Source organism: Prosopis cineraria, unplaced genomic scaffold (genome assembly GCF_029017545.1).
Source record: "Prosopis cineraria cultivar Desert tree isolate PC_DT_omini unplaced genomic scaffold, ASM2901754v1 PC1, whole genome shotgun sequence".
NCBI classification, from domain to species: Eukaryota; Viridiplantae; Streptophyta; class Magnoliopsida; order Fabales; family Fabaceae; genus Prosopis; species Prosopis cineraria.
The window spans coordinates 50,203,214-50,228,916 of NW_026555332.1; the positions used below are offsets into that span (position 1 = coordinate 50,203,214).

General features: G+C 35.4%; 1 protein-coding gene across 5 annotated transcripts in view; it reads right to left on the bottom strand.

Annotated features, from left to right (window-relative positions):
• The window catches only part of LOC129284315 (uncharacterized), a 32,476-nt gene extending 6,781 nt beyond the window's left edge, over window positions 1–25,695 (bottom strand). For 2 of the 5 annotated variants that reach the window (XM_054919753.1, XM_054919746.1), the window contains exons 1-24: window positions 25,473–25,695; window positions 25,291–25,391; window positions 24,929–25,139; window positions 24,692–24,773; window positions 23,896–24,178; window positions 23,150–23,252; window positions 22,913–23,049; window positions 22,362–22,535; window positions 21,427–21,629; window positions 21,169–21,312; window positions 21,009–21,097; window positions 20,305–20,452; window positions 20,031–20,077; window positions 10,594–10,649; window positions 9,893–10,056; window positions 9,152–9,339; window positions 8,389–8,443; window positions 8,221–8,293; window positions 7,711–7,812; window positions 7,511–7,607; window positions 7,332–7,424; window positions 6,979–7,214; window positions 6,720–6,860; window positions 6,203–6,406 (exon numbers count right to left, since the gene is read on the bottom strand). In XM_054919753.1, the coding sequence (XP_054775728.1) occupies window positions 6,221–6,406; window positions 6,720–6,860; window positions 6,979–7,214; window positions 7,332–7,424; window positions 7,511–7,607; window positions 7,711–7,812; window positions 8,221–8,293; window positions 8,389–8,443; window positions 9,152–9,339; window positions 9,893–10,056; window positions 10,594–10,649; window positions 20,031–20,077; window positions 20,305–20,452; window positions 21,009–21,097; window positions 21,169–21,312; window positions 21,427–21,629; window positions 22,362–22,535; window positions 22,913–23,049; window positions 23,150–23,252; window positions 23,896–24,178; window positions 24,692–24,773; window positions 24,929–25,139; window positions 25,291–25,391; window positions 25,473–25,695 (3,336 nt within the window). In that variant the 3' untranslated portion in view covers window positions 6,203–6,220. Of the gene's footprint in view, window positions 1–5,998; window positions 6,407–6,719; window positions 6,861–6,978; window positions 7,215–7,331; window positions 7,425–7,510; window positions 7,608–7,710; window positions 7,813–8,220; window positions 8,294–8,388; window positions 8,444–9,151; window positions 9,340–9,892; window positions 10,057–10,593; window positions 10,650–20,030; window positions 20,078–20,304; window positions 20,453–21,008; window positions 21,098–21,168; window positions 21,313–21,426; window positions 21,630–22,361; window positions 22,536–22,912; window positions 23,050–23,149; window positions 23,253–23,895; window positions 24,179–24,691; window positions 24,774–24,928; window positions 25,140–25,290; window positions 25,392–25,472 lie in introns of those variants that run through there. The other 3 variants (XM_054919763.1, XM_054919737.1, XM_054919772.1) reach the window with 3 other exon arrangements.
• Between the last annotated feature and the right edge of the window lie 8 nt (window positions 25,696–25,703).

The following is a 25,703-nucleotide window of genomic DNA, read 5'->3' on the forward strand; positions in this document are numbered from 1 at the left end:
AAGAATGAGCATAATGAAAGTATCATTTAACTCGCTGATGGTGTTTGGATTAAGGAAGACCTTCTTAACAAGTTTGAAAATGCTGGATTTAGGGTCATTCCAGTAGGTGTGAATGAAATCAGCATTAATACCATCAAGGCCCGGGGCCTTAAAGGCTCCAATATCAAAAGCAGCAGTCTTGATCTCTTCTGCTGTCACCTCCTTATGAAGGGATTGAAATAGAAAGGTAGAGAGAGGTGGGAAGCTCTTGTTTGTAGTGAGTTTGGGTCTTTCATGAGTGTCTTCCTTGAAAAGATTTTCAAAATAAGACGCAGCCATGTTCTTTAGGATATTATGATTTTGAATCTAAGTGTCGTCATCAACTTTAAGCGATAAGATCTAGTTTCTTTTCCTTCTAATGATAGATGTAGCATGAAAGTATTTAGTGTTTCGATCTCCCCACTTTAACCATTTACATCTAGATTTTTGGAACCAAATCAACTCCTCATGCAAGGTGACCTTGCTAAATTCTTCCCATAAAGATTTTTCAAGTTTCCTGAGAAAGTAATTATCATTGTGAATCCTCTGGTGGTTAATTCCTTCTAGTCTATGGAGGATCCTTCTTTTCCTAGAGGGAATGCTACCAATATAATTTTTATTCCTCAGGGTAGCAGAGTTGGCAAATTTAATTTTCCCTTCATTCCAATCGTTGTTTTGCCATGATTTCTTGATAATGGGGTGAAATAATTCTTCAAGCATCCAAGCTGCATGACATCTAAAAGGTTTTTGGTGTTGACCAAGATGTTCTCCATTATGCAATTGAATTCTAATAGGTCTGTGATCCGAGCCATATTTCAAGAGATGATAGGAATTGGCTTGGTTAAATTTAAGTCTTCATTCCAAATTGCAAAAAGCCCAATCCAATCTTTCTTTAATAGTTCCTTTCCCCCAAGTAAATCTGTCACTAGTAAAATTTAGATCAAGGAGATTGGAAGAATTGATACATTCTCTAAATTATTTTATGGATCTCCAATTATATCCAATGCCGCCACATTTGTCTTCACAAGAGAGGTAGGCATTAAAGTCACCTACAATAAGCCAAGGATCAGAGATATTTTGAGCAAGGGACTTAATGGAATCCCAAAGAATGGTATGATTATAAGGGTTAGGATCACCATAAACACAGGATAAAAGATAGGAGTGATTGTTGGAAATAAAATTAACCTTACAATGAAGAATCTGGACATTTGAATAGAGGTAGTCAATATATATAGTGTCATTATTCCATAAAATCCAGATACCACCAGCATAGTCGGTAGCTTCAACATGGATCCAATTAGAGAAGCCTAATTTTTTAACAATCTTATTAGCTTTAGAACCACTGGCTTTAGTTTCAACTAAAATAAGAATTTGAGTATTACAAGTTTTAGTAATTTCTCTTATGCGTCCAGGAAAAGTTTTCCCATAGGTACCTCTATAATTCCAGCAAAAAATATTCATAAATGAAGAAAAGGAGTGAATAAACCTGAAAAATGGATAAGGCTTTCATTAGAGAAATTAGTCCTCATTCCCATCCTCATTGAATTCATCATCTTCAAGATCATTATTGATGCAAGAATTATCAAATTCTTCATCTAGTAGATCATCATCAATGATATCATCCTCATTACCATCAAAAGAGAGATCATCATCATCAACATTATCATGAGAGGACCTGTTTTGAATTTGCATAAAAGTATCAATGATCAGTTGAGTTTCAGGAACAATACTGATAGAGATATCAAGATCAGGTGGTTTGCTCAGCTCCGAATTAACACTTGAATTTGAGGGGGAATTGTGATTTTCAATCGAGTTATTAAGTATTATGCCTTACGATCGGACTTTAGGATTCAGATAGAAAGAACCTTCAGCTGGTCGATCATTCCCAATGGGCTTCTTATCATCTGCTTTATTGGACCTTTTTGAAGAGCTTAATTCCCTTTTGTTTCCTTTGATTATTGTATGAGTGCGTTTTGAGGAGCCCAAAGCCGTTTGAAGCCCATTAAATGGATCTTTATCTAGTGTAATAGATTTTGGGCCATTCCAGTTGAATTTGGGCCCAACGTGAGAAGCTTTTTTCCCTTTTCTCGCATGTTCTCGTCATCTCTAGAAGATCCAGTCGCGTCCTTCACTTCAGTTCAGTTTCTCTTGTTTCCTGCCAAATCCTTCCTTCTCCATACCTTTCTGACAATCGTAGCTGTGGGTTTCGTAGGTGGACCGTTGGAGGCAGTTGGGTTGCTTGTTTTGTCGTCATCCCTGTGCTCTAGGTCGGCTAGAATATAGAATATCAAATCTAGATCTATTCTGGAGATTAGATCCTTAATTTCGGTGAATTTGCTTGTTGCTCATTTGTTGCTTCGTATTTTGTGCATGGGCAGGACGTCAGAATTTCATCCACTCATCGCAAAATTCTTCCGATGGGTAAGCTTCTGATGTCCCTTCTGGATATTGAATTTGCTTTTCTCGGTTTTCCTAGTTTAAAGGATGGCTGGTGGGATTTCATATGGTTTCATGATTAGAGATATCTGTATCAATCTTGCTCTTCTCCTTCTCTTCATTTTGTTTCTGGGGCTGTGTGGACAAGTGTTCTTGTTATGGCCGTAGCAACCACAGCTAAAACAAATAAGGTTTAAGCTTTCATATTCAACATTGTAAAGCTCATCTCTGTTAAGAATCCTAGGCATAAGTTTTTTCTAGAGATCAATTTCAACGCTTATTCGAACAAATTTTCCCCTTTCGATTTTACCAGGCTCATTTTGCATATCTGCTTCAAAGAGTGCGTTCACATCAACCTTAAGGTTTTTGCCTATACAGTTGCCTATTCTGGATAGAATTTCCTTGTCATAGCATTGGATGGGAATGTTGTTTAATCTTACCCAAAGAGCTATCTTGCCAAGAGTGTTTGTGTTAGGATTGAAGCTTGGTGACCAGCGTTGTACAAGGATACAATGGTCGAAGATTGTCCAAGGACCTCCATTAAGAATGTTGTGGTAAACTGATTGGTCCTTAGTTCTAATGATGTAATAACCATTAACCAAATCAATTAGTTCAAAGTCTCTAATCTGGCACATTTTTGCTAATCTAGGCTTAAATGATTTAGGAATAAGTTGAATACCTAGTGTTTTGATGACCAAAGCATCCATCTAGGGTGTACATATTTTCTTCCATTCCTCATCTGAAATCTGGACGCTAGGATAGTGATCCATTAATTTTTTGGTGTCATCTGAAGGAGACCACTTTTAATCCAGTTCCTTAGCTAAAGTGTCATTAATATACTTAGTGTTACCCCTTTCGTTAATCCCATAGCACCTATTATAGCCTACCAATGAGTCTTTGTAAGAAATAGGGGCTTTGAGAGTTTTAATACCTTGAATCAAGTTTTCATTGTTCAGATTGGCTACTCTGTTGCTCTCAGATTGTATGTCCATAGGATAAACGTCATTTTGCTTGTTTACTGTACCTTTGTCTATCATCTCTTCATCCACCTTTGAGGCATTTCGGTTGATCAAATCAATCTCTTCTTTAGATGCAAGTGGATCCATGCAAGCATCTTGAGAAGTTGAGGCAGAGAAGATGAAGTTTGGTTTAAGGCCAGGCTTAGAATTCATTGAGAGAATTTTCCTGTGTCGCGAGACTTTAAACTATAGAGTTTATGTTTTATATTTTTAAATGCTAAATCTCTCCTAAAATATCTTATAATTTACTGCAAGAAATTAACTTGAGATGATTATGTTTAAAAAAAAAAACTCAAGAAATATGATAGTTGTGAAGAGTCAATCAAATTTTACCAAATCAAATTATGGTGTGTTTGGATTAATGAAAACTTGCATTTGAAAACTAAATCTCTTATTTGGATAGACACAAATTTATGATTTGATCATTTCAAATTATAATTTCTTTATAATTTTAAATTTTCTTTACATTCTAATTATTTAAAATTCTAATAAGTTCAAACATTATTCTTTTTATGTTTTTACTATAACTCTCATATCATTTCTCATCTCTTATTAATTAAAAAATAAAAATAAATTTGATATTTTTTATTTTTTATTTTCATTTTGAACCTTAATTTATGTTTCTTCTTCATTTAAAATTTTTTAAACTACTTGAACAAATATTTTAAATACATGAGTTTCAAATTTGAGTATAAAATTCAAATTCGTAAATCCAAATTCTACCTTAAATTAAGAGTTAAGTTGTAATTCTATTTTTAAACTATTCTTAGAGAAATAATATTACCCTTAAATTAATTAAATCAAAATAATGTTACCCCCGTAGTTTAAACATTGGTTACTATAGCTGATGGGATGTACTTTTTACGAGTTAAGTTCAATTTTGTCTTTAAACTATTCTCAAAAAAATAATGTTGCTATTGCCTTTTAAAAATTATAAATGCCCATTAATTGTAGCTAATAAAACTCACTTTTCATTATCTTTCTCTAGTAATATTTAAAAATTAGATTGAATCGAACAGTTGGAGTATCAACTAGAGTTATTAACAACTCGATTTGGACAAAAAAATTGTTTAATAATTGAATTAGATTGGACAAGAATTATATTATTATTAAATCAAAAATCAAAATTGAATTGAAAACCAGAGCAATTTTTTAAAAATCGAACGAATTTAAAGATAATATTAAAAAAAGGCTAAAAAATTAAAAAAAATCAAAAAATTAAATCCTGATAAAAGCCAACTTCGTTTTTTAACAACTTACATGTATAAAATATGATTTGAGACCTTTTTTTTTCTATAAAGATGTTGATAGTTATAAGTACAAATACAGATACTTTTAAATCTATTCATATCCAATTAAATCAAGATTCACTTATATTTGACAAGTTATAAAATTATAATTATAATTCATAATATTATTAATTTACATCATTGTTATCTCATTTCATTAACATACTATAAATTTTTCTTATATTTATTTTATACACACATTTATTATTTTTATTTAATATTATTTTAATTTTAATTTTATTTAATTTTATAATTTTTAAATGGCAAAAATAATATTGCTCCTTTAAAAATAATTTAAAAAAAATTATACCCTAATTCATGAAAAATAAATTTTACCAGCTACAATAATAAACTTTTAAATAATAAAATAACATTATTTCAATTTAATTAGTTTATGAATAACATTGTTCTTTCGAGTATAATTTAAAGATAAAATTATACCTTAACCCTTAAATTAATAATACTCTTTGCTAGTTTATCAAAATATAATAACTATTCTTTAACTTACATAAATGCGCGCATTAGTTATTTTAGTTTGAATTAAATTGCATATGATCAACATGATAATTTCATATATAAACTCCAATGGTTACATCGATGAAATCTACCCATGTATTTATCAGTATGGTTTAATATTTTCACTACAACTAAGATTTTTCAATGGTGTAAAATTTTTGAAGCAGTTATTTTTTAAAATTATAGATAGTCATTATCTGTTATGGTTTATGTTCACTTTTATCGTGTCCATTTATTTGTGAATATGAGAGTTTTGACTGACTTGACTTTGATTTTTTTTAATATAAAACATAATAAGATCAATGTAAAAAAATCCATTCTACTTTGTACACAAATTCGATTTATAAATATTATCAATCAATATCAATATAAAACATGAAACATAGTAAGCAATAAATAGTTTGAGCATAATATTTGCCTATTTAATATGATTTACACCAATAAACAAAAAAGACTGAGGAAAGACGTGTAAATAACAATGAATGTACAACCATGGTCGTCACAATATCAAACTATCAATTTCATCTATTGAAAAGAATAATAATAATAATAACGGATAAGAAGTCAGAACATTAAAAAAAAAAAAAATAGCCACAGGCATAACCTACCAATTCCCTGCATTAATGTGCCTTGAAAAAGAATCCCTTCATTAAGATTGACAACGTGTTTTTTTTTTTTTTTTTGGGCCATCAAAGATTAACAAGTTAACACAACCCAACATTGACTTGAGAAAGCAAAATCTCTGCGTTATATACGATCAAAGCACAGACACCCATCTAAATTTTAAGCATAACATCTCAAGACCATGCATTCTCGACTCTCAAATTGTCTACAAAGACTAGCTCTTTTAAAAGATTCTCATTAACATGTACATAGGTAGATTATGTCACCATAGGATAGGGTCAGGGATATGGCAACTGGTACCTGTGTTTTGTTGCAAATCTAGGTAGAAGATATGCATGCCAACAACTTTCTGCATAGCTGTCTTATCTCAGGTGAAGGTTCTGATAACGACATCGTTGAGAGTACAGACCTTGCTTCTAATAGTCCCGCTGATATGCTTTCCAAAATTACATCTTCACTGGCCATAAGAGATGCCATTAGTTTCGCACCTGCCATCCTTTCCTGCTGAAAATTCATAATGCATTAGTTTGTAGGGTACAAGGTAATTGAAGGAATAGATAATACACATAAGAAAAGAAAAAACAAGTGAAATCCGGGGGAAAGCGCAGAAAAAATGGACAAATGAAGATCATAAAAATATTTTGCTAGTGCAAATAACAACAAAATCAATAATAAATGCTCAGGAAAATATTACTTGCGCTGCAAATTTTCTCTCTTGCCGCATAACTCACAGACACAATGCACCACCAACGTATCCGATAGATGAAGTGCAATAACAGCATCAGGTGAATAAACAACATCAGACTAGTAATAATACCTTTTCTGACTCGTTTTTGAGCACTCTCAGTGAAACTTTGAAAAGCTCAGATGCATAAGGAAGAACAGCCGATCTTAGATGATAGACTGCAGAAAATAGGACCTGGATGCACGATGCTCTAATCTCTGACTTCATTTTAGACTGTTCAGAACATACCAATTTCGTGAAATAATCAGAACTGAAGGAAAAATTTCAATAACTATAACTCCATAGTCCTCACACCTATCATCTCATAATAATACTAAATATGTAGAACTACCTCAACAGAAAGGAGAGATGGAAGAACATGTGCCGCAAATTGATTGGCGCAAGATTTTGAGATTTTCTGACAAGCACTGATAAGGACATTGGCCATGCACAAACGAAAAGGAAGAGGAACAGCAGACGCAAATGCAGAGCTGCTACCATCCATCTCGGAAGCTGAATTAAGATCCTCCTTGTCATGGATGAGATGACTGATCACGTAAGTGATAACAGAAACCCCTGATGCAGAACCTAGATATTTGAGCAGAAGTCACATTCTTGATTCCACTACTGGCAAAACTTCTTCACATATAACCAAAATAAATTCATATCAATACTTCCCTCATTGCTAAAAGCCATAATCTTTACCTGAGTCATACTTTGTAATTGATTCCTCAGCTTGTAGTTCAGCACATAACAACAGTGCTAGACAATCAATGCATCCATGTTGTGCTTTTGAAACTGGAAGGTATATTATGGCCATAAAAAATAGTTTGAAACGAAGGGAAACTGTACAAGAATAATTTAGAAACTACATGGTTTCTGACCTGAATCAGCATCAAGACTTGGCCACAACAACACTATTTCAATCATCTTTCTAACAGTAAAAATAGCAGGATGAGAAAAAGACTCCCAGCCTCTGATCTATAAACCCAAAGAAACCAAGTAATTTGGAATAGATTTCGCCACACTTAACTCAATCAAAGCAACACATGATAGTACAGTATTTACAATAGTAATTAGTTACCACAAGCGATGTGCAGGTTGAAAGTAAACAAGCCTTTATCTTCAGTATATTCTTAGTATCAACAGCCTGCTTTAACTTGGAGCAAAGTACAGGGAATAATACCTAGAAAATCAAATTACTTTTACAAGTTAGTATTTTTTCAAGAATTGTAAAGAAATAAGATAAGCAACACAACTGCTAAAGTAAAACGTTAAACCCGAAACCTCAAATTTAGAAATATACCCATACCCTCCAACGCCCCTGCATCAGCACTGACTCAACACCAAAGGTCAAAGATTGAATACATATTGGGTAATATATTTCAGGGCACCCAAGATGCACCCAAACTGCCATACCCCAATAAGGCATGCCCAAAGTTAGACTCAAATGCAAACAAAAGATTAACAAATTGCAGCTTTCTTTTCCTTTTCCCCCCCTAGAGGGAGGGGAGAGGAGATCTCCCTAGCATAATATACTAATGCATTCCCAAAACTTGAATCTTACAATTTATTCTATGAAAAAAGTAATTACTTGGGGGTGAATGCGCCCACAAAGCTCAGCAGCAAGCTTCCGAACATCTTCAAACTCAAAGTCACAAAATGCCCTGAAACAAATAGATAAAAGGTCAAAACAAAAAGGGGAATATCAAGTTTATAAATGATTACTGGAGCAAGAAAAATGCTAAGCTCAAGAACGAACCTGCTTAAAAGGAGACCAGCAATACACTCATGACCAACCTCAACGATCCTGGTGCCTAAATTTACATCAAAAGTAAAAAATAAATCAAGTATTCAAACAACTTCACAAGAAAAATGAAGATGCAAAAATGGAAAACTCAACCTCCAATCAAAACACGCGCGCGCGCGTGCACGCAACAAAAAGCTTTCCCAATGGAAGTCAGAAATCTCAAATTAAACAATGCAAATAAAGAGCATGAATCTGCGTGACTAAAACTAGAATTCTATTGTTATCATTTTTTCCTTAAAAGGAAGAGAACTTCCAAATTACAAAGTGGGAGGAGTAGCATTAACCTATCAACAATTGACCCGGCTATGGAGATTGATTATCAAAAATTAGCAGAACATCCAGTCACAATTATGGAGATCAGATTTCAGAATGGGAGTACTGAAAAGATCAAAATAAAGAGGAACCACTAACCACATAAGCTTTCTGTTCAAATTTTGGTTCAGCAAGAAGAGGGGAACTAAAAATGGTTTCAGTCAACTAGCATACCGCAAAAAGATCAGGTACAAATAGATCAAGTTAATAACGATTGACAGATACAAACACAAAAGAATGGTTTCATCACAAGATAGTTTCTTATAGTCAGAGAAAATAAAATGTAACTGATCCACTGGATCTTGTAGATACAAAATATCATCTATAATTATTCAGACATATAATGAAATTGACAGAGTACGACAAAAACAGATGAAGATACACTTTATGCAAGAAAACATACCAGGCATTATGTCTTGACTGGGATTTCCATACATAACCAATGAATTGCGGTCATTAAAAGCCTTCAGTGGAAGCATCTTAATGATAAGCAATGGGCAAAGGTGCTCAAACAAAGAATGCTGCATTTCTACAAACTCATCATTGGTATAGGTTCTATTCTCCCATCTTGATAAGAAACTTTCATCAATTCTGCCAATAAAGAGGAGACTGTGTTCAGGGCAAGAAATTACCACCACCCTAAAAGTACAACTCTGGGTCAAATCTGATTGACACACCTAACATAATGTCAAGCACATATAGACAGAAATTATTTTACATTTTCATTAACCAAAATCAAAAGTTGCATAGCTATACAACAACATCAACAAGGTGGGGTTGGTTACATGAATCCAACAACCAAGTCTTTTGATATATTGTATAGCTACAAAAAAGAAAAATATATTTGCCTTCTAAAGCTGTTTTTGCAACCAGAAAAAATCCATATAGATTTTTTCTGGTTGCACACCAAGCAGGCTTAATAAGTATAATATAATATAGCTCTTTTATTAGGCATCTGATTAGTGCATCACAGTAATGACTCAAAGTCACCCAGATAACTCTGGTGCTAAAGACTGTGTGCTCAAAATCACAATCAAATGGGCAAGCAAAAATACAGTAGTTAAAGGATTAGATTAAAAGATTCAAGGCAGCATCACTAATTCCCAAACAAGGAACACAAAACATTATTAGTGCATGCACTCACTCCTTCTGTCCTCTCGCATGTAGCAGAACCTGATGCAACACTAAATCAGTAGCATCAGACAGATTTTCGCTTATATAACTCAAGAATCTGACAATAATTGCATTTGAGGGATCTGCAAACATCTTGTCTATCAACGGTCCAATCAAGAAGCTCCAGTCTTGAACCTGTTGTATCACATAACGTAATTTTATCAACTGAAAAAGTTTACAAATTACAAAAGCAAGATAATACAAAACTGCTATGGACCCCAAAAAGAAATATGAATACAGAACCACTATATATATAGCATATATTATCGCATCGCATTCCAGAGAACTAAAGTATATTAAAGCTCTCAACTTCCATAACTCAGTTGCCGTTGCAGATTGAGCAATTCATAGGATATATAACGAGCCAGCAAAATAATTGCAAACCAACCCAAAATGGGTATCAAGCTCAACCATCAACTTCTCCTAAAATGAGTTCGTTACACTTAATAGTGCTTTCTTAACACAATGAATGACTACTCAGTGTTGAGTGTATATATGTTCTGCATAGCTATGAATGCCTCTGCATGTTTAAACACACGTGGCAGAAAAAGAAAAGTACAAGATGATAAATGTTGGTTATCTGACCTATTTGTTGATCATGACATTATATTGCATATAGTAAAAATGGTTTGGACTATACAGCCATATCTGTAATTTCATTATGAATCTTACACTATTAGACCACTCCGGAGTCAGCTTGAGTACTCGGTCAGCATCCAACTTTGATCCTGACACCAATAAAAAAAAAAAAAGAAGCATGAGAATAAAATGGTTGCCATATTCCAGGCCCCAAAAATGAAAATAATAGAAGACTAAAGTGCTTAACTAAGATCAATTGCTCAAATTTATGGCCACAAAGTTTAAGGAAAAAAACAGTGAAATCAACAGCTACAGCATGATATATATATATATATATATATATGTATGTATATATGAATGTCAATATAACGGGACCAGACAAGTTGGCTCAATAAAAAAACTGGTGGACTAACACCTAGTTTGGTTCAGAACAAGGTCAAAACTAGACTCCTTCAGAACCAGTCAAAGATAGGTAAGCCGATTTGGAAGAGCCATGATTTTTGGGGAAACAATTACAGGCCTGTGCAAAGAGTCCAACAATTGAGCCCATTATGGTTCTTACGCCTACCTTCCTTGCCCTTTTATATCCCCACTTCACACTTATATCTAGGCGACATACTTCTTCCATTCAACTCCCCCATTTCTATCTTACATATCAACACCATTTTCTTCTCATTCTTCTTTCTTGTCATGATCCTCTACTTTCTTGCCATCCAGAAAAAGGCAACAAAAGGCCAGGTAAATGCTTGTAATTGTGGAAAAAAGAAATATATATATATATATACACAATATTTACAGTAATATTTTTTCTGTTATTAGATTTTATACAGGAGAATCAAATAGGATCAGATATGTTAGGGAATTATTTTGTTTTTATTTCTTTTCTCTGTAAATCCCTAGAATCTCAGCCTAGATGGTGGCCACACACATGTATATATTCTGTTGACTCCTATGAATAAGAATTAATTTCGTCCTGCACATTCCTCTTCATGGTATCAGAGCACGAGGAAGAAGGAAGAACTGAATCATTGGAGATGGAGATGGACTCGAACTCTCAACCTGAAACACAAATCTGGCTTAGAGGGTTTGTCTACTGTGGGCTCGCATCAGTTCGGGTCTAATGACTGGCCAAGAGAGCTCACTTTTCTCCCTTGTCTCAGATAGACTTGCCGGCATCAACTATCGAGAATGGGCCCAGTCTGTTTGACTTGTAATAGAGGGTCATGGCAAGTAGGGGTATGTCTCAGGCAAGTCCCAATGTCCAAAATCAACAAACATCAAGGCTTTCAAAGTCTGAAAGGCCAAGAACTCAATGGTATGTTTCATGGTTGGTAAATTCAATGTTACTAGATGTGAAGAAAAGTTTTTTATTTCTGCCAACAGCTTGAGAAATAAGGGAAGCTGGGGAGGAGGAGGAGTACTCTGATGGTGTGAAACACTTCACAAATATTTGAGATTAAATCAAAGTTATGGCTCATAAAGCAAGGTAATCATGACCCAAGTGAATATTACCGTGAAAAAACATCTTAATGGCAAGAACTGGATTTAATTACCACTAAGGAATAGACCAACTCTAGGATGCTGCTAGGTTCCGGAAACGGGTTGAGAAAGAACGTTTCTGAGTTATTAGTGGGACTCAATTCTGACCTAGATGATGTCTGTGGCAGAATTTTAAGCCTAAAACCTTTGCCATATGTTCGTCAAGCCTTTGCAATGATCCAAAGAGAGTATTCACAAAGAAAGGTAATGTTAAAAGATGAACCTATCTCTCCAACTAGTGCTCTTGAAGCTTTTGCATTTGCTCTTGTTGCCGAGTCTAATGATCTAGAAACACTAAAGGGCGTCCTACATGTGAACACAGCAAGAAGGTTGGTCACACCAAGGACAAGTATGGGGATCTCCATGGCAAACCCCCTGATTGGAAGCTAAGGAAAGGTAGAAGTTGTGGCTATGTTGCTGAAAGTTCCATTGGAGATGATAATAGTTCTCCTTCCTCAATATAGCCCTCAAATGATCAACTAAACAAAATTCTTGAGATGCTTTTGGCTCTACAAACCAATAGTAAGCAAGATGTTGCCATTGTGGTTCAAAGAGGTAATTTTTATAAAGCTTTAGCCACTATTAAACAATATGCACAAGAAGTTATTAGATAGTAGACTCAAGTGCTTCAAACCATATGACTGATGATATTAAATTGTTTAGAACATATGAACCTTGTAAAAGGAAACTTACAGTCACGATTGCAGATGCATTAGAATCAGTTATTACTAGTATTGGGAGTGTACAAATTTCATCTACTCTCACCTTACATCATGTTCTACATGTTTCGAATTTAAAGCGTAGTTTACTTTCTGTGAATAAATTAGCTAAAGATGAAAGGTCCCATGCTGACTTCTTTACTACTTATTGTCTTTTCTAGGATTTACTAACGGGGATGACGACTAGTAGTGTTGAAGAGTTTGACGGTCTCTATTACTTAGATGGAAGTGAAGTTAGCAAAGCTAGGCCATACAATAAGGTGTCTCTCCCTAGGACTAGTGTGTTGGAGTTGTGGCACAAAGGTTTAAGTCACCCTAATTTCAAATATGTCAAAAATGTTTCCTTCAATTTGCAATAAAAATAATTGTTCTCAATTCTATTGTGATTCTTGTGAGAAAGCAACACATCATTGTACTTCCTTTTCTCATCTACCATAAATTGCATCTAAACCTTTTATAACAATTCATAGTGATCTCTGGGGGTCCTCAAGGACTCCTAATAGAACTCACTCAAAGTGATTTATCATCTTTATTAATGATCATTCTTGTGTTAGTTGCGTGTTTCTTTTAAAAGACAAATATGATATATCACAGGTGTTCATCAATTTCTATCATATGATTAAAACCCAGTTTCACACATCTATTCAAACTCTCTATATTGACAATGGCACAGAATATTTCAATAAACACCTCTCTACATTTTTTACTTCCAATGAAATTGTACACAAAAGTACTTGCCTATATAGTCCTCAGCAAAATGGCATTGCTAAGATGAAAATCAGGCACATCCTTAAAACAGCCCGTGCACTTCTCTTTAGTAGTAAGGTTCCCAAATATCACTAGGATGATGCTGTCCTAACTGCAACTTTCCTTATCAATCATCTCCTAAACTGCACCCTATCTTATCAAACTCCTCTTGATGTTCTACACCAAACATATAATCTACCCTACTTGGAAAACATACTTTCCTTAAGAGTGTTTGGTTGTACTACCTATGTTCATCTTTATCATACAAATAAACTGGATCCCAAAGCCGTCTGCTGTATTTTCCCAGGTTATTCTGCCACTAAAAAGGGTACAAGTGCTTTGATCCTATCGCCAAACATGTATTTACCACTTGTGAAGTCACTTTTCATGAAAATGAACCTTTCTACTCCCAATCTACAATTCAAGGGGAGAATTGGAATGAATTACAGATTACTATGAGTGAAAACATGAGTGAACCACTTGAAACAAATCCTATACCTTACCATTTGACCCTTGACCTATAGACCTCGACCCTAGCCTAGAAATTGAGACCTACAACACCAGTACCACCACCCTATTAGAAAACACAAGTGATGTGCCAAATTCTAGTCCCAAGGAGAAGGAAAAGTCTAAGACAAGGGGAGATACCAGATTTGCACAAACCTATACACGAAGAAACAAGACAAGTAAAGAGATCCATGCCCCAAGCACTAATCAAGAGTTAGAATCGGATGTAGGTCCAAAAGAAGATAATAGTGGTATTGTGGAAGAATCAAGTTGTGATGATAATCTTGATTTACCTATAGTTGTGAGGAAGAAGTCGAGAGTCTGCACTAGGCTTCCTATTGAGAAATTGTATCCTATCAAGCACAATCTACCAAATTGTGTGGATTTATTGCCCACCTAGAAAATGTCATAGTACCGAAGAATATTGAAGAGGCCTTGGCTATACCTGAATGGAGACAACTTATAATGGAGGAAATGGAGGCGTTGACAAAGAATGATACTTGGGACGTTGCAGAGTTACCTCCAGGTAAGAAAGCAATTGGACGTAAGTGGGTCTTTACGCTCAAATATAATGCTGATGGAGGTCTAAACAAACATAAGAGAAGGCTAGGTTTTTCCCAGGTATATCGTATAGACTACACTGAGACATTTGTACCACTAGCCAGGTTAAATACTGTCCAGATAATTCTCTCACTAGCAGCCAACCTTGACTGGTTGTTACATCAATTAGATGTGAAGAATGCTTTCCTAAATGGTGAGTTGAAAGAAGTGCATATGAAGTTACCTCCTGGGTTCCCAAGGAATAAACCAAATCAAGTATGCAAGTTGGAGAAATCCTTGCATAGATTAAAACAATCTCCAAGGATTGGTTTGAAAGACTTACACAAGTACTCAAAAAGGCAAGGTTCACACAAAGGTCAAAGCAACCACACAATGTTCTTCAAACACCGAGGTACTAAAATTACTATATTTTTGGTTTATGTGAATGATATGGTCCTCACAGGTGATGATCTTGAAGAGATTGAAAACCTTAAAAATGTACTAGCCCAAGAATTCCATATAAAAGATATCGGAGAAATGAAGTATTTCCTAGGCATAGAGATGGCAAGATCCAAGAAGGGAATCTCTATTTCCCTGAGAAAATATGTGCTAGATCTCTTGAAAGAGACTAACATGTTGGGAAGCAGACCTAGTGATACTCCTATCCGAGTTGACAAGATAAGCAATGAAGAGGACCATGGCAAGTCTATTGATACGGATAGGTATCAATGTATGGTGGGAAAATTGATTTACTTGTCAAATGCTAGGCTAGATATTGCCTTTGTGGTTGGAATGGTAAGTTAACACTCCCATGACCCCAAATAGAAACACTTGAATGAGGTCCACAAAATTCTCGACTATTTGAAAGGCACCCTGGAAAAGGTTTATGGTTTAAGAAATCTGAGAAATAGAATGTAGAAATTTTCACAGATGCAGATGGGCAGGTGATCAGGAGGGTAGAAAGTCTACATCTGGACACTGCACGTTCATTTGGGGAAACTTAGTTACTTGGAGAAGCAAGAAGCAGAGTGTAGTTGCTTGTAGTAGTGCAGAAGCAGAATTTTGAGCCATTGCTTTAGGAATTTGTGAAGGTATATGGCTCAAGAGAGTTCTTGAAGAACTAACAAAAAATGTGAACTTGCCTATTACTCTGTACTTTGATAGCATGGCAGCAATTAGTATCTCACATAATCCAATTCAACATGATAGGACTAAGCATATTGAGATAGACAGACATTTTATTAGATAGAAGATTGATAGTGGCATCATCAAGATGAGGCACATACCAACAAGGAAGCAAACAACTAATGTTCTTACCAAAGGATTGAGTAGATATAAGTTTGATTATTTCATTAGCAAGTTGGAAATGATGAACATCTATGTTTTAACTTGAGGGAGAGTGTGGATATATATATAATATTTATTGTAAATATTTTTCCGTTATTAGATTTTATACGATAAAATCAAATAAGATCAGATATATTAGGGAATTAATAATCCCCTACATCAAGTTATCTATATATTGTAGGAGATTATTAGCCTTTATTTATAATTATTTTAAGCATTGCACTTATCCTTTTTTTATTAGTTGACCCTACGATCAAGATAGAATCCTAGGATATCATTGCTTTTATTGGCTTACCAAGGATAGTTCTCTCTACTTGTACATAAATAGTGTAAAATTTATATATATATATATATATATAAAATAAAGAGATGTGATTTAAAAAAAAGGTGGAATATAATCATTATAAGTAACTCCGCCTATGTTTATAGCCGGTCCCAAGCCCGGGTAAAGGAGGAGGGTTGTGTTAGGCCATCAACAGCCAATGTAAAAATTTGTTGAATCTATCATGAACATGGACAATAGATGTTATAATGTTAATGCTAGGTCGTTGCCCGTAAGTAACGCGCTGCATGGCTCGAGTACAGTGATAAGTGAGTTAGAGCCGCTGCATCGGCGCCCGGATGTAGTGTTAAATGAGCAAGGGCTACCGCGTCATTCTGGACGCACGCGGCTAAAGAAGTTAGTCCATAAGAGCAAAATTAGATTTGGTACTTGGAATGTTGGGACATTAAATTGTAAATCTGTAGAGGTTGTAGGGGTTATGATTCAAAGGAAAATCAATATCCTTTGCTTGCAAGAAACAAAATGGCGTGGAGAAGGAGCTAAGGATATTCAAGGTTTCAAACTTTGGTATACAGGAAAAGTAAGTGCACGCAATGGAGTAGGCATCATTATAGATAAGGAGTGAAGAAGAACGTTGTAGAAGTTAGCAGAATTGGAGACAGAATTATTTCTTTAAAAATGATAATTGGACGTGAGACTGTTAATATTGTTAGCGCTTATGCGCCGCAAGTCGGGACAGAAGCCAGTCTTAAGGAATTATTTTGGGAGGATCTGGAGGGGTTGATTCGACACATACCACAGAGTGAAAAGATTTTTATTGGAGGAGACTTTAATGGGCATGTCGGGAGGGAAGCTGGTCAGTATGCGAGGGTGCATGGTGGTTTTGGTTTTGGAGAGCTAAACAATGAAGGGCAAACTCTTCTTGATTTCTCATTGGCGTATGATTTTAAGATTGCCAACACTTGTTTCAAGAAGAGAGATGAGCATCTCATCACTTACAAAAGTGGAGCCTCAAGGTCGCAGATTGATTTTCTTTTGGTTAGGAACACAGATAGAAAACTTTGTAAAAATTGTAAGGTGATCCCTGGAGATGCTGTAACGACACAACATAGGGTCCTAGTCCTTGATGTGTGTATTATGAGTAAAATCCAAAAACGTCGACAAGTAGTAACACCAAGGATTAGGTGGTGGCAATTAAAAGGTGAGAAGCAAGATATTTTCAAGCGAAATCTTTTGGATAAAGGAATTTGGGATTCTCAGGGAAGTGCTAACATCATATGGGAGGATATGGCTAAAAAGATACGGGAGGTTGCAAAAGTAGTTTTGGGAGAATCGAAAGGTTCTGGTCCGAGAGATAAGGAGTCTTGGTGGTGGAATAATAGTGTACAGGACAAAATCAAGTATAAGAAGAACTGTTTTAAAGCCATACATTTGTGTAACAATGAGGAAAATTGGGAGAGGTACCGTATGGCTAAGAAGGAAACTAAGAGAGCTGTGGGTGAAGCTCGTTCCAAAGCTTTTGAAGAATTTTATAAGAACCTTGAGACGAAGGAAGGAGAGCAAAATATTTATAAGATTGCCAAGAGTAGGGAAAGAAAATCAAGAGATCTAGAACAGGTAAGGTGTATTAAGGATGAAGAGGGAAGAATTTTAGTTACAGATGATGAAATTAAAAATAGATGGGAGACTTATTTTTCTAAACTTTTCAATGATGGAGAGGATTCATCTAGTAACTTAGAGGATTTAGTAACTGGTGAAAGAGAACAAAATTTGTCATTCTATCGAAAATACGTGATAAGGAGGTAAAGGAAGCTCTTAAGAAAATGGCAAATGGTAGAGCTAACGGACCTGATTGTATATCTATCGAAGCGTGGAAATGTTTAGGTGAAGAAGGGGTGAGATGGTTAACTAAGTTATTTAATGTGATTTTACGGTCCAAGAAAATGCCTGATGAGTGGAGGAGAAGTACATTAATTCCTATTTATAAAAATAAAGGAGATATTCAGAATTGTACTAACTATAGAGGGATTAAACTCATGAGCCACACAATGAAATTGTGGGAGAAAGTAATTGAGCACAGGTTGAGATTGGAGACAAGTATTTCTGAGAATCAATTTGGTTTTATGCCAGGTAGATCAACTACAGAGGCGATTTATCTACTAAGGGGATTAATGGAAAAGTATCGTTGTAAAGATAAAGATCTACACATGGTTTTTATTGATTTGGAAAAAGCTTATGACCGTATACCAAGAGAAGTGCTTTGGAAAGCGTTGGAAAAAAAGGGAGTACGGATTGCCTATATTAAAGCCATACAAGATATGTATGAGGGGGTAAAAACTAGTATAAGAACGCCTAGTGGTCAAACAAAGGATTTTCCTATAAAGATTGGACTACATCAGGGATCATCTCTGAGTCCTTATTTGTTCAACTTGATTTTAAATGTTTTGACGGAACATATTCAAGAGGAAATCCCGAAATGTATGCTCTTCGCGGATGATATAGTTCTTATAGCAGAGACAAGAGAAGAGGTTAATTGCAAACTTGAGTTATGGAGGAGGACATTGGAGTCGAAAGGTTTTCGTCTGAGTAGAAGTAAGACGGAATATTTATATTGTAAATTTGGTAAAGGACTATTCGAAAATAATTTGGAAGTGAAATTGGGAGATCAAATTATACCTCAAGTGGAAAAGTTTAGATATTTGGGAGCCATTATTCAAAATGATGGCGAAATCAGTGGAGATATTTCACATAGAATTCAAGCTGGGTGGTTTAATTGGAGAAAAGCTAAAGGAGTTATTTGTGACCGTAAGGTGCCTAATAAACTTAAAGGAAAGTTTTATCGTACTGCTATCAGACCGGCAATGTTATATAGTAGTGAATGCTGGGCTCTAACGGGACAGCAAGAGCATAAAGTTGGAGTAGCAGAGATGAGAATGTTACGATGGATGTGCGGACATACACGTAAAGATAAAATTCGAAATGAGCACATACGTGAAAAAGTGAGGGTGGCACCTATTGAGGAAAAAATGGTAGAAAATCGGTTGAGATGGTTTGGGCATGTACAAAGAAGACCAAGGGAGGCACCGGTGAGAAGAGTGGAACATATAACTTTGAGTCCGATTAAGAGAGGTAGAGGAAGGCCTAAGAGAACACTCTTGGAAGTTGTTGAACGTGATCTCTTAATTAATAATATTTCTAAAAGCTTAATAAATGATAGAGCACAATGGCGTCTTGCAATCCATGTAGCCGACCCCACCTAGTGGGATAAAGGCTTGTTGTTATTGTTGTTGTTGTATAATCATTATAAGTAATAAATTAACAAATTTCATCAAAATAAATAAATAACAACAGAAGATAAATTCTACCCATAGATTTGCTCTTTACTATCCTTCATCATTCCTCATTACTGTTGAATTTTTATATATAATGTAATTATAATATATAAAATTAAAACATACTAATTTAATTATGACCCATTTGACCACGGTTCAACCATAGACCAAACAATGAAATTTGAACCAATGGCTCAACTAGATCAACAAGTCTAGTTTTTAAGACCATTGATATACATACATAATCAATACATACATATACATGCACAGATTGATATATACAAGTAAGGATTACCAGACATTGACATACAACATACAACTTGATAATATTGTTATTCTCACCACTCTGAATATTGACTAACAATAATTGTGCACAAAATCAAGTCAATCTTTTATTCAGCCATTTCAACAACCACGATAATTTGAACAAACATCTATATGGACATCAACAAGACAAGCTCATTAATAGTCTGTTAAAACATGAGGCCAAAAAAAAAAATGAAAGAAAGGAGGCACCTTTCTTCTCTGCCACCTCTGGAAGATCTACGCTTTGGCTGATGTTGCTGTAAGGATGAGGAGTGAAACTTAAAATTACAAGAACAGTAATATATAACATGCGTTGGTAAAAAAAAAAAAAAAAAGTAACATATAACATGGTACAAGATCATATATTTTGGACTCCCACTTTCAAAACCTAAAATTTTTGGCTTTGCAAGTTGAGCACTGCAATTTTAAAGGCAAAGTTGAAAAAAAAAAAAAAAACAGGAAGGACGGAGGGGAGGGGGGATACCTAAGGCAGTCTAGCATCAAAAGTAGGACATCATTTTTCTGGTTGTGAAATTTGAGGACCCTAATAAGGGCATCAGTAGCAGATGATTGTACCCTCTCAATAGGAGAGTAAACAAGACTGACCAATGTTGGCAAGTGCAATGAAGGGTCTGCAGAAGTATTTCAGCAACTCATAAGTGCCGCTACTCATAATAACACAATTTTTGAAAAGAAAACCGTGATCAAGAATCAGAGATCATTAGAAATAGGTGGCCAATGATAACCAAATCTAGATCAAAATCACCGCAGCATATCATAAATATTGATACATGCCAGATCATTTAGTTGTGTAACACATTAACAGAAGGTTTACCAGTAATCATAATGTAGAAAGGGATCAAATCAATACGATTATGCTGATGCTTAAATACATGCCTATAAAAATTATATATCTGCTATGTGAAAATCAAGGGCGCGCAGAGAAGCATAGGAGTGGAGTGATTAAATGAAACATTATAGAAGTATGAAGTAATAGGGAGATGAATATTAGGAAAAAGAAAAAGTATACCAAAATAAAGAACCAATTCAACTTAAAAACCTAAGCTATTTGGTGCAGAAGATCACAAATATGACCCTCTTATGTAACATTTCACAACCCAAAAAAACCAGGACAGATACAGGCATATGCACAATTGAGTGCGCCTACCATTTAGTTTTAGGACTAACCTAAAGCTGGAAGTAATTTGGAAGCCAGCTCCTGAATCACAATGTCTTCATCTCCAAGCCGCTCCAGCAAGCTGTTGGCTACATCTTGCCTGAAATAATCATGTTAACAGATTAAAATAAAAGATCCTCAAAATTATAATAGCTGCCAGTGTAATCATACCAAGCAGAAAGTAGAGAAGACTTCTGTGAATTTGTTGATATGTCAATCACTTCTGATATAACACCAATAGCATTTCGTCTCTGGGAAATATTTCCAGATGAAAGGCGCTTTAAAACTTCTTCAAGGCACTTACCATCTTCGCTCCTGGTGGATCATAATGCAGATCAGTAAATAATACATGTACTAATTTAGAATAAAGTTCATTGATTTGGAGAGTTATCCTTCTTAGCATCAAATGGAAAAGAACAGAGTGAATACATTGAGCAGTATTCTGCTATCAGCTTAACCACAGCCCTTGCTGTACCTTCCTGCTCATCTAGAAGGTGGAGCAGAAAAGGCATTACAGCGTCCACTTGTCTGCTGTTAATATTTGTGCTTCCAGTTGAGCAATTCGGCTTCGAGATGATAGCCTTGAAGATTGAAACCACCCCATCGATAATGTCTTCACTAGTACAAGTTAGCTACGCAGAAAGAGACAGAAGTAGCTATCAATATGACAACAAATTAAGTTTCAATTATAGCTATTATATGTTAGCATTAGTGCCTGTCTCAATAGCATGATTATACTAAAAAGCAAGATATTAGAAGCAATTGTTCATTCTATATCGATATGCCACATAACAGTAAACATTCATATCAAAAGGCAAAATCCATATCATCAATCACAAGTACTAGAACAGGATTCCTCTTTCAAATGGCAGCATAACAACCTTTTGAACCAGAACACTACTCAAATAAGATCACATCAGGATCATCATGCAAGATATACCTTAGCCAGCTATGTAGAGTCAACATATTTGAATGACAGTTTATTCTGGATTTATGCAAGTAAACCACATTAGCATGCTAAAACTATATCATAGGATGACAGGGAAGGGGCAATACTAGTTATTTGTGGAGGAGTTTGAATTCCATCAATGTCAACTGCCTATGATATAGCTAAAAAGTGAGCATTCATCTCTCGTCCAGATACCAAGGGCCCTATAATTGCATCCAAGTTATAATCAATGACAATGTCATGCAAACAAAAGACAATAATTCTCCTAAGCTCATGCATGACAGTTACTAAATTAACATCCTTGTAATAATTCAGGACTAGGCACAAATTTTGACACCTGGAAAGTACATGCAAAACAATTTGCCAGATTATAGAGCTGTACAGAGGCCTTCTAGAAGACCTTTGGTTTAGGTACCTGTGGTACAAGAATCCGTGATATATCCATCCCACATTCTAATATTGTGCTTTCAAATTTCTTGCTATCTAGACGTCCCAATAATAGGCATAAACAAATCAAGAAAAACCGTCTTGTCTCCACTTCACTATCTTTCTTGTCAGCAAGCCCGCAAGAATGGTTGTCCATATAATACTGAATGATTCAAGGATATCAGCAACAAAACAACTCCAACAAATGCCACGCTTGAGATAACAAATTAGCATTTCAGATATTATATTTATAATCAATCAATCAATATATTTCCAATCAACTCAAGACAATAAATCTACTTGTAGCCAATATCAGGCACCATAGACCCCAAATATAAGATAAATAATCCTACTCATTGAGGATATGAAATGAGGCGAGTATGCATTCTCTTTTGCAAACAAAGATGAAACCATCACTAAAAATAATCCCATGGCAAACATCAAACAGCAATAACAAGATATTCAAATTCGAAGTGAGTTGGAAAGTTAATGCTTCAGATTATTTCAAAGCATATGTAAAGCCAACATCTACAGCATAACCTGAATCCCAGACAGATACTGGTCCAAAAGCTCCTTGTAACGCTGTGGAAATTTCTGGTCTTCCAAGTATAATAGCCTACTATAGTGCTTCCAGCAAGAAGATAGTAGCAAATCTCCCGTCTTGAGAACATTAGAATCTGTCTTCATGTTTTAGTCCAAGAAAATCAAGGTTCATAAAATATCCAGTGAAGAACTAAACATAAAACTAAACATAGATTCATGCATAAGGCGAAGAACCTGCCTCATCTTGTAAGGAACAGTAGTGATTCTTTATCTCTTCCAACCATTTAAGCACTTGCTCCAACCCTTTGGCATGTAAAAATCGACTTTTTTTGTTCCACTGCAGTGAATGGTTTAAGAGAAGGGGAAAATGAGGTTCCATAGAAGATGATAGGAAACAGCTCATGCACATGTTTAGCTTCAACGAAGTTAGACAAACAAATAGTGGAGCAATTGCTAGCACCCACAACCGATTGCATTTAGAATACAAATTCATAAGTCCAAGACCTGTCTTAATTGTTATTTTTTTTCTTTAAACACAGAAACGCAACATCCATCACAATATCTGTGTTAACAGGATAACAGTACAAGAAAGTAGTCCATGTAATAAAGAATGAGCAAATTACATTACAAATAATTGGTTAAGCTGCACTTATTGAGGAAGATTTATGACACTAAATTAAATATGAGATTAAAGCATCTGAAAGTAATTTAAATCCTAAAACTTCAATGTATGCAAAATCTGACAGAAAATAACACCTCAGCTCACTCTCTAAATGTCTTTTCAATGCGATGTTTAGTTAAACAATATGCTTCCTTTCCAACGGTCACTCTCTCTCAATCATCTTCCTCCTCCAATATCATGCTTGAAAATTATAAATATTAGACACTGCAGGAGACTCAACAGAGCAATAATTTAGCTATAGCCAAGCAAATGGCACACATAAAACACGATATTAGATGAGAATAAAAAGGTGACGTACAGCAAGGAGCCGCTGCACCAAACAAATCATTCCATCCAAATGATGCCATAAAATATAATCCCCTCCAGTGTTGGGCATCGTCAAAGATTTAGAAGCTAATTTCCCTTCCTTGTCACTAGCGGATGGAACTAAAGTAATCAGCTGACTTGTTGCTCTTGCATCTGATTTCAACTTATTACTTTGAGACTCAGCCATTTTGGTTAATGTTTCTGTAAGGGTCAAAAAACAATCAGCAGCAGACACTCCAAGACGAGTTGGCAACTCAAACCCATCCTGCAAAGTGCTGCAGAAACCAGAGATCAGATGATAAAAAAGAAAAGGTTTCGCAGAAGAACCAAGAATGAAAAAGAGAACATACAGGTGCAGGGCCAGAAAAGGGGACAAGAGGCAGAAAAACTTGACATTATGTAAGAGATAGATAGGAGGCTTTAGCCCAAAAATAGAGGATATTCCATGGAGCAGATCATCTAAGTAACTACTTTATTCAATAGACGCACTTTTTAAAAAAAAAAAAAAAATAATGATTATATTTTGAAAGATTAAAATGCCTTACATTTTTAATATTTAACTTTTCAAAAATTACTTTATATTTTTTAATAAAAAAAGTAACTAATAATGGAACGCTAACAAGAGGAGATACGGTAAAAAAATTATTTTGCATGACGAGGACTGACAAATATATAATAGCACACAAATGCACAAAATCAATCACTAAAATTTCCTTCACTCCCTCAATTTACACTAGGAGACCTGTTTTGCCAGAACATACGATAAGACTTATTATACGTGAAATTACCTTCCTTGACAAACAATACCGGCCAGATGTGGCAGGCACGCGGAGAGTATCTTTATCAACCCATCGCACCTCCCCCTTATCCCTGCCATTCAGGGATCCATTAATCTCAAACACGCAGAAGAAAATACTAATCATAAACAAGAAAAAATAAATAAAGAAAGGAAAAAGCTTCCTAAAGACGTTTCAAAGTGATTTCCTGCTCCATAAGTTATAATCAACTGGAAAATGAAAACTTACCACTAAAAGGAGATTGACTGGTAATAGTATCGTAGTCCACAAGAGCTCGAACAATTACACACCATCCAACCAATAAATAACGATCATTCTTCCTTGTAACGATGCTAGCAAGACCATTCGTCAAAGGTTCAAAGAGCAACTCATCTTGAAAGAGCCAGTTTATCAGTATCATGGCTTGGCCACCATGCTTAGAATCTTTGGACTTCAATGCCTACCACCCCAGAATATAAACCCACCATAATTATGAGTGCAATCCAGATGAATAACATAACACAGTAACAGAGCTTCCAGAAACTCTGAAGTTGTAAAACTCAAAAAGAAAAGCAACTTCAATTTAAAAAAACGTATCAGAAATTGAATACATTTTCGATCATGGGAACGAGAACTTGATCGAATGAATCCTCCTTCTCAGCAGCATCGCTTACATACTTGTGCAAGAACCATAGCGAGTCCTCCAAAGAACCTGGAAGAATGAAAATCAGTGAACGAGAAGCAAAGCATCCGGTGAACTACAGTAACAAGCTCTAAGTGGCTGAAAAAGTACCCATTGAGGGTCTTTGGGTCAGTGAAGAGAGGCGGAAAATAGCGTCCTGGAGCTTCTTGGGTCGAGCACAGAGCAGAGCACTCATGGCACGCGCGAGCGTCACGGAGACGATAGATTCCGCTTCCGGCTCCGATTGCCATTGTAACTCCTCCGTACCTCCTTCCATTGTCGTCGAGGTCGGTTCTACTCCTAGGGCTTTTGGCGGGTCTGCGTGCAGCGGCATCCTTTTAT